The sequence below is a fragment of the Pyrus communis genome, chromosome 16, assembly GCF_041283825.1.
Source record: "Pyrus communis isolate YQ-2024b chromosome 16, ASM4128382v1, whole genome shotgun sequence".
Classification (NCBI taxonomy): Eukaryota; Viridiplantae; Streptophyta; class Magnoliopsida; order Rosales; family Rosaceae; genus Pyrus; species Pyrus communis.
Window position 1 is genome coordinate 7,235,445 of NC_142580.1, and position 9,156 is coordinate 7,244,600.

At 34.9% G+C, this 9,156-nt stretch overlaps 1 protein-coding gene across 2 annotated transcripts; it reads right to left on the bottom strand.

The window, feature by feature from the left end:
• Positions 1-1,100: 1,100 nt before the first annotated feature.
• Positions 1,101-6,760, bottom strand: LOC137730925 (agamous-like MADS-box protein MADS4). 2 transcript variants are annotated; one of them, XM_068469933.2, is made up of 8 exons: positions 6,313-6,760; positions 4,031-4,109; positions 3,028-3,095; positions 2,840-2,939; positions 2,459-2,500; positions 2,274-2,315; positions 1,964-2,124; positions 1,101-1,399 (listed from the first exon to the last, which is right to left on the bottom strand). In XM_068469933.2, exons 1-8 carry the CDS (start codon positions 6,495-6,497, stop codon positions 1,324-1,326), a joined length of 753 nt encoding a protein of 250 aa, XP_068326034.2. In that variant the 5' UTR covers positions 6,498-6,760; the 3' UTR covers positions 1,101-1,323. The 2 variants fall into 2 exon arrangements, with proteins under 2 accessions (XP_068326034.2, XP_068326035.1); XM_068469934.2 differs by lacking the exon at positions 6,313-6,760 and adding an exon at positions 4,939-5,994.
• Positions 6,761-9,156: the final 2,396 nt, after the last annotated feature.

A 9,156-nucleotide genomic window follows, 5' to 3' on the forward strand; every position in this document is an offset into this window, starting at 1 on the left:
AGGGATCAACGCACACGGACCGTTGATAAAAAATCGTGTAGCTTCAATTAAATGCTTTTTATATTTTTAAAAGTAAAGAAGCTTCATTTTGCGTGAAAAATATAAAAAAAGAAAAAAATTATGACTGCACGATTTTTGATCAACGATCCGTATTCCTTGATCCCTAGGATCCCAAGAGAGGGATCCGGCGAGGATCCAAATCCATGCTCTCGAATCTGGATCGTTTTTGTCTTGTATCATGCCAAGAAAATTGACACGCAACTTCGTCGTCTTTTTCAAGTTTGAAAAAAAAGAAAAAAAAAAGGGAGTTTTAACGAAAAAACCCACGATACTATTTACTTTAACGAAAAACTACATTTTTACACTAAAAAGTCAATTCTGGTACTATTCATTTTACCCTTTATTTTGTTTTTATCATTAAAACTCAAAGTTTACAAACCCTTTTCATTAATTTTCTTAAAAAAAAAAAACCAAATCCTATTTTCCCAAACGTTGCGGAAGTACGAGGCCGCTCTACTGCATGGGCCTCAAATTTGGTCAGGCTCTCTAGCCCAGTCAGTCCGGGCCGCAGTTAACTCTAGTGCTTCTACGCTTCTACCTCACAAATACTAATAGAGTCAAATTCCTCCAAAAGTAACAAATCCTTGATATCTGAGCTTCCTCAACGTGCAACAGTAATGACCGAATAATAAACCAAGCATCGGCAGATTGCCCCAAAGTATTTGAGGCAGATCCGATCTCTATGGGTGAGATTTTTCAATGTGATCGTCACACGAGGTAGTACACTACATGTCATTATATAAATGGTGGAATATGTGTGTTAAAAAGTTAATAACTTACCACTCGTATTCCCGTCACAATTAAAATTTTTTCTCTCTATGGAGCCAAAAAACAGGGCTAAGACCAACAAAACTCGGCCGAAAGACCGAGATTACACCCCTAGAACAAATTGGTTAGACAACCTTGCACAACTTTAAAAAAAATGCCCAGATGATATGACACAAACAGAAAGCTCATTGTCATATGCAAAGCGATATACTTTTATATATAGTGATTATTCCAAAGGAAGCAAGCTAAGAAAAAAAGGCACGCGCGCACAATTGTTGGCAACTCTTAAAGGTCCAGAGTTAATTATGGCATAAATCCATACAATTACAGAGAATTGATCATCATCGTTGATCCGTTTTGGTCAAATAAAAGTCAAACATAAAAAACAGACATGCATAAATTGTATCTTGCTTATCAATATTAATTGTAAATACCATGCATGGCTAGGTGCTGCTGCTGTTGTTGATGACCATGCATGCATGCATACACTTATTATCATGGCAACCATCCTCCCATGTAATTACTCACGCTTGGACCTGCTGTCACCACGGATATTGGATCATTCTGATATCTGCAAAAATTTAACAGATATATTAATTCAATCAGAAAAATGACTCAACCCAACCCACAAAGAGAGAGAGAGAGAGAAGAGAGAATATTATCCATAATTTGGATCTTAAACGTACAATAGTCACTGACATTAGTTGTACAAAATTGGGTGCGTAAAAGGCCCATTAGTTGCCTAATTCAAACCCTAAACCCCAGAGAGAGAATATTATCCATAATCTGGATCTTAAATGTATAATAGTCGCTGACATTAGTTGTACAAAATTAGGTGCTTAAAAGGTCCATTAGTTGCCTAATTCAAACCCTAAACCCCCGGTTGTAGTGATGTTCACCTTAACTACAATGCTAATTAACTGGGTTTAGCACAGACGCTAATTAAATCCATAAAACCCAGACCTGCATATATAATAATTAAAAAAATACTTGTATTTTCTTGGCATCCACCTTCTTGGTTCAGACAAGAGGAGATTTTTATAAACTTAATCAGGTTTGGAGTCCAAAATGGTTTCCTTAATTATGTAACTTAGGGAGTTTATTTATATTATAAAAATGCAGTACAAGTACATACCCAATCTGTAAAGTGGGCTCGCAGTCTAAGGGATGGAAGAAGCCATCGCCCTGCGCCGCCTGAGCTTGTTGGCGGCCGTACTCGTCGGCAGCTTGTTGGTGGCCGTACTCGTCGGCATTTGCATTCAGTTGCAGTGAATTTACATGGTATCCCTCAAACAACTGCAAAGCATGATCACCCAAAAAGTCAGGTACATGCAACGTCTGAAAACAAAATCAACTTAATTACCCCGCCCTGCAACTCGGAATTGCTGAAAGTTATTCATAATCTTTCAAAACCAAATTGCTGAAAATTATTGTCGTTTGCCTACCCTTTGTTTCAGGGTCTTGTTTGCTTCGTTTAGCACGTGTTCCTGTGCAAAAATCAAAACCATAAATAAATAAATGTACAGGATGAGGAGAATATGCATTGCGAAAAGCACAAAAACTTTCAGTTGGCTAAGATGGGAAGAGTAAACTCAAATGAATATACATAAGGATATATGTGTTCTCATACATTTCGCTGAAGGTCTGTGAGCTTATCCAGCATGCATTGGGTCTGTAACATAAGAATACCAAGATATATCAGTTTAAGTCATTCATGCTTCACTTGGAGCCAAATCGGAAAATCTGTTTCGTGTTCTTGGTTTTGGATTCCCAGTCTCTATATGCACTAGGTAAACTTTTTTTTTTCTTTTTTTTAGCAATAAAGGATGATGCAAGCAGTGTCAAATATCACAAAAAGTTAGAAAAGTAATTTATGGAGTACCTGACAATACATGAAAATCTAGCGCACAATAATAAAAACCTTGAAACAGCCAAATGTTCAAGGAATCATTGAGAAAAAGACAATATGTTAAATCAGTTCAAACTGTAAGGTGGTGATGAGGTAAGGTACCCGTGTCGATCTGATCTGCTTCAGCGACATGTCCAGCTGCCTTTCAAGTGATTCAAGCTCTTTGCTGTTTAAATGGCCAAGATCTTCTCCAAGGAGATTCCTAAGGTAGTAACAAGAAAGTTAGTACTTAGTAAACCTAATTTTTAGCCTTTAACGTTTATATAACTGAAGGTCGGAAAGACAACAACCTTTGGTTTCGTTGTAGGGCTTCAAAATGTGCCTTGAGCTTCAAATACTCCTGCTGGCTACTCAATTCCTGCATATGGTCCAGGAGAAGTAGGATGTATTCAGGTCAAAGATAAACAACATAAAGATACACAGATATACGAATTAGGAGGTTGTCATACATATATTTGATCCAAAACCTTTCCTACAAGATACCTTAATCAGATTTTTGGTCTAATGCCTACACGATTCTTTAATAGCAAGAAAAAAAGTTAAGCTTCTTTGAATCGCAAACAGTGAAGTATTTGTACAAGTATACATCAATACAGAGAAAAATGTTGGGATTGTCTTTTACTAACATCAAGCTATGAAATAACAATAAGATAGTGAGAGAGAAACAAGTAGTAGTTAGAAAATAACCAAACCCGTAATTAGAAAATGAGTCAACTATGTATATCAATTAACACCCTCCTTTACGTGCATCTATCTTACACGAGAAGAGGTAGACAAATGTAAATAACATATAAGTGCAGTGCCACCTTATTGGTTAACAAATTACTGAGGTCTGGGATGGGTGCCGTTTAGAAATTTCGAACTCAATATAGATTCCATAGAACCATTTATAACTCAAAAATCATGTTAGACTATTTCACTAGACTTCAAAAACTAAGGGTCGTATGATAATCATTTCGTTTTCAATTTTTGAAAACTAAAAACTAAAAATAAAATGATTATCAAACAACTCCTAAGCTGTTATTAGTCAATAGGCCAACAACGCATATACAGTTAAGTACCAATAAGATCTTACTTGAAAAGTAAAAAACCACTAATAAATAGTATCAATTTTCATTTGTACTCTCTTGAAAACATTCTATATATCCATAGGTTTGAAATTAATCCTTGTCATGATGCAATGTTCTCTTGCCAGTAGTTTGGTTTCTTTTGTATCGCCTCAATATTCCTTGTTACGTAGGGTAACAAGCAAGAAACTTCATCTAAACTAATTAACTGAGTTGAATGTATTACCAAGGCCTCCCTTGTAGATACATTTGTCTCCGGTGCTCCATAGTTGCACTTCTGGTACCTGTCAAGAGTTTTGAGCATGCTGTACAACAACATAAACACACATGCAAATTAGTCTTTCCTTGATACATTATTTGAAGGGCATAAATCATACAAAATATGAATTGATGGATCACAAGCCAGGTAATTATATTTATATGCGTGTAGGAAAACATATAACATCAACAACAATGCCTCATTCAACTAAGTAGGGTCGGTTGCATGAATCCCAGAACGTCACTACGTCACTTTGTGTAGGAAAACATATAATTAGCAAAAGCAAGTAGGAAATTCCTCGTCCATATACAAGACTCTATAGGATTATTCAAAAGATTAAGATGTGAATTTAGTCTTACCCTGAAAATTTATCGTTAGCTGAATAAGATGAATGTTTATGGAGAGCCTACTTTTAATACCTTTAAACCTTATACAATAAATAAGTAAATATTGCTTATAAAGCTCTACTTCTCAAGCTTACATATTTCATATTATCTAACATAATGTACAAATTTACTTAAAACATTTCAATAATTGCGTAATTAAGACAAACACTTTATTATTAGTTGGTACTACAAGATCTAAGAAGGTTTTACATTACCATGCATTTGAGAAACCAAAAAACAAAAATCAAAAATTGAAAAAAGGGACAAAATCAAGCCAATCTCATAGAAATTAAACTTAAATAATGAACTTATAATTAATACAGTATACGAGAAAATATTAAGCCCTAAAAATACGTGCAAGTACAAAGAGATATTTTACTGAGATAAGATAGAGCACTGGTAATAATTAAGCAAGTCGAAAATTCAAAAGTTATTTTTGACGTAAAGTCAGATCCAAGGCAGAAATTGCAGATATTTAGTACTAATTACCCGAGGTCAAAATGTGATTGAAAACCATCTGTCTTTCAGAGAGAGGAAGAAATTAATCCAGTGGAAAACAAGGGAAATCTTGTATATTTAATGTACCCAAATGAGGAACTGGAAAAACCGGGTAATTAAGTTCTTGCTTTTGGATTAATATTTCCAGGAAACTCAATTTAATTTTTTAAAAAATAGAAAGATTTCTCGCCCTAAATTTTCAGTGTTAGGACAGAGATGAGAACCAGCTGAGACCTGAAATAGAATAGTCAATTAAGTTGAAAATTCCCCAAAGTATAACAATTTGTTAATAGAAAAAAAAAAAGAAGGGAATTTGGTAAAACAAAACCCTAGCTAGGCATTAAGCAGCTAGGTTTTTGGAGAGCGAAGAGAGGGCCTGGTGAAGAACAAAACGGAGTCGAAAACCTGATACTAATTAACTAAACTGGCTGATCAGAAAGCTTCAAATGCTGATCCAAAGGCTTTTGGATCGATCAGATGGCTCTTATGATAAAAAAAACTCACAAAAAAAATAAAAGAAAAATGGGATGATTGAGTGAAGCTAAAGCTAGGGTGAGCAAATTAAGAAGAGGAAAAAGGCAAGGGCTTCGGGAAAACCCAGTTCACAGAAGTTAAGGCACATAGAGAGAGAGAGAGAGAGAGAGAGAGAGAGAGAGAGAGAGAGAGAGAAAGAGAGAGAGAGAATTAAGAAAAGGAAATAGGCAAGGGCTTCGGGAAAACCCAGTTCACAGAAGTTAAAGCATAGAGAGAGGTAGCTAGGATTTAATCGATGGAGAGCAGTGAAAAAAAACAGTGAGTGATGAGAAATGAGAGATCTTCTTTTGATGGGGTTTATCTTTATTTCCTGTTGCAGATCTAACAGCAATGCCTAAGCAGAAACACTCAACCTGCCAAAAACACCGAGACATTCACCAAAACGGCAACAAAAAAACCGCCGCTAAAAGTCATCAAATTTCAACAATTTAACACAAAAGGCGACATTTTTAAATTTTTAAACAAAAAAAAAAAAAACTTCACGAGGGAGCTTTTGTCAAAGCGCTGCTCCTGATGATGAAGATTCATGATTCAGCAAGAGAAAACTGAAAACAGCAAAAAATGTTCACGCAAGCCAACGCCTTGGAGATCCAAAAAAGCACTCCAGAAATCATAGAAGAAGAAACAAACAAACAAACAATTGAAATTAAATCAAATAAATAAATAGTTAATTAATAAGTTTTGTAGGAATAAGAGAGAAAGAGAGTGCATATATGTATGCGTGTGGGAGAAATTGCGATAGCCGAAATGGTATAGAAATGGAGGGAGGGAAAAAGCGGGGGTTTAGTTGTTTCGGTGAAATAACTAAAAAAAAAAAAAAAGAGAGAGAACCTTGAACTACTGCAAAACTCGTACAGCTTTCCTCTATTGGAGAAGATGATGAGAGCAACCTCGGCATCGCAAAGAACGGAAAGCTCGTAGGCTTTCTTCAAAAGTCCGTTCCTTCTCTTCGCAAAGGTCACCTGTCTGTTGATCTTGTTCTCTATCCTCTTCAATTCCACCCTCCCTCTTCCCATCTCTCCTTCTCTCCTCCCTCTCTCTCTCTCTCTCTCTCTCTCTCTCTCTCTCTCTCTCTAGAATTCCTTATCTATTCCCCAATCAAATTATCTGACTCTCTCTCTAGCAAAAACAACTACAACAACAATGGGTGCAAAAAGCTTCCTTTTTTGCTTTTTATATATAGTTTTATTTTTCTAATTTTCCTATTTCTACATAATTCTATGTATTTTCATAGTTATGAGCTCAACATTATTACCATCTTCAATAATCTCAGTCTCTCGCTCTCTCTCTCCCCTTCTCTTTCTCACTCTAATTGGGTTAACAATGATAAGACAGAGTAATTGAACAGAAGGAATCAAATTAATAGTTCAACTAATTAAATGGTGACTCTGAGAAAGAGGTGGAATCCGACGATTAAGTGTATAAATTTTTATGTACACCGAAACATTATATTACTACGTACGACATGAGAACAATTAACGTGAAATGAATTCACCACTATTTATGTAACATCTAGTTTTAATAATGGAATATCATGTATGTGAAGATAAACTTACACACACTATTATATTGGATTAGAACGTCATCATGGTAATGAACTCATCCTTTATATGTTCTCCTTTTGCAATATTGGTATGTCTGATTTTTAAAGTTTATTTAATTAAAAAAAAATCACAAGTGTTATAATTTAGATGAGACAATAACGTCACATAACAATGTTCTGAATAGATTAAAAAAATGAGTACTTTTATTCAAGACCAAAAATTTGAGCTGTTGTTAGATTTAGTCCAGTTTTTCTATTTTTTAAATTTAATTAAATTTCTTGATTTATGCATCTTTACTCAAAATTTAAACTAGTATATGTCCGCACACAATTGAATGAGAGAGGAAGAGAGTGAGAGAGAACGTGAGAGTGGAAGAGAGGAGAGAGAGAAGTTTTATTTTTTATTTTTTATTTTTTTTTAAATATGAGAAATCTCGTGTAGGTGAGGCTTAAATAAAGAACAACAAAATTTTGTTTTGTGAAATTACGTTACTGTTCTTAACTTTTTTGTTATGAAAGAAGATAAAATAATCTTTTCATCCTCTTTTGGTTGACAAAGAGGGTTTTGTTAATATGTAGTTTAGATATAACCACTTTCATGAAAATAGTTAAAAGAAAATTTATATGACATATATGATACATATACAATATGTTGATAAAATACATTTAACATGTGATAAAGGTATCTACAAAAATAAATAAAAATTAATCTACCTATCATCCATGAAAATAGTTCAATGACATTTATCACAATCTAATAAAAAGCTAGAAAAAAACAATCTAATAAAAAGATAATAAAAAAAAAGTTGATGTGTTTTTTTTTTTTTAAACAAACGATATTATTTACACTAAGGATGTGAGAAAGTGGGCTAAGTCTCACAATAAGCTACCAATAATGTGGTTCAAATTCTCTTTTGACGAAAATCGAACCTAAAACCTCTCACTAACAAATGAAGAGGAATACTACTAGACCATAATATTAAGTGGCCCAACTAAATTCAATAATAATTCACAAAATTAAACTTATATTAAGTTTACACTTAAAATACGCATGAAGAGGGAGGAGGATTTTGGCACGTGAGAGGGGAGGTGGTGACTGAGAGGGAGACAGACCAATAGGAGAAAAGCGAGCGAAATGGGAGAAAACCTTAAAATGGTTGGCAAACTGGGGCACTCAATGCAGAGGACCCGAAAAACGCTACGTGTCGAAATATTAAGTCAACAACGTCTGATATCCACCTGACCATTTTTGGCCACGGGCAATCATGTGACCAAACCTTAAGAAGGCGAGCCTTCGTATGTTCCCCCATTTTTACCGTAATACCCTTCATTTTGTCCACACCCCATTGCCCTCATTCACCTTTGTAGATACACGGGCGATGTACACGTTTGATTTATTGGTAGTTGTCTTCATTTTGTTCGAGTTAATCTTAAGTTTAACTTCATAGATACAAGGGCAATAGGCTTCGTAGATACGAGAACCATATATTGTTTATCAGTTGAGGTTTTAATTATGACAAGTTCAATTGTGACAACGTATGTAATTTTAGTGTGGGTGTTGAAACTAGTTGTAAATTTATTTTGTAAAGATCCCATTGTTTTTTGAAGGTAAAGATCCCATTGTTTGTGTAAAAAACATAACTTATAAAATTAAGTACATTTGATTAGTCGGTAGCTTAAAGTTGATTTGGTATTGTTGTGTTTTTTTCTTTTCAAAAAACTACTTATGTTGTATTTTAAGAATAATCAGTTGTAAAATAAAGTAGTTGAGAGTTTGATAAACTGTATTCTTAAAAGTGTTATGAGTATGAAAAACAGTGCAAAAGCATTTGGTAAATCATGATGTAAAAGTGGTATAATTGTATATAATAACAAAAAATAGACATATTAGGGGTGGCGGCAACGACAATAGTCGTAGGCGTAGTGGTGGTGATGGCAACGTCAATGGTGAATATGTGGTGGTGGTGCCACTAATAGGGTGTGGTGGTTGGGTGCAAAGGTAATGGTTGTGGCAGCAGTAGTGGTGGCGATTGCAGCATTGTTGGTGGTGGCAGTGGCAATGATGGTGATGGTGATGGCGACAATGGTGTAAGGTTGGTGGTTGCAGTCATAGGTGGTGGCGACAGCAGTGG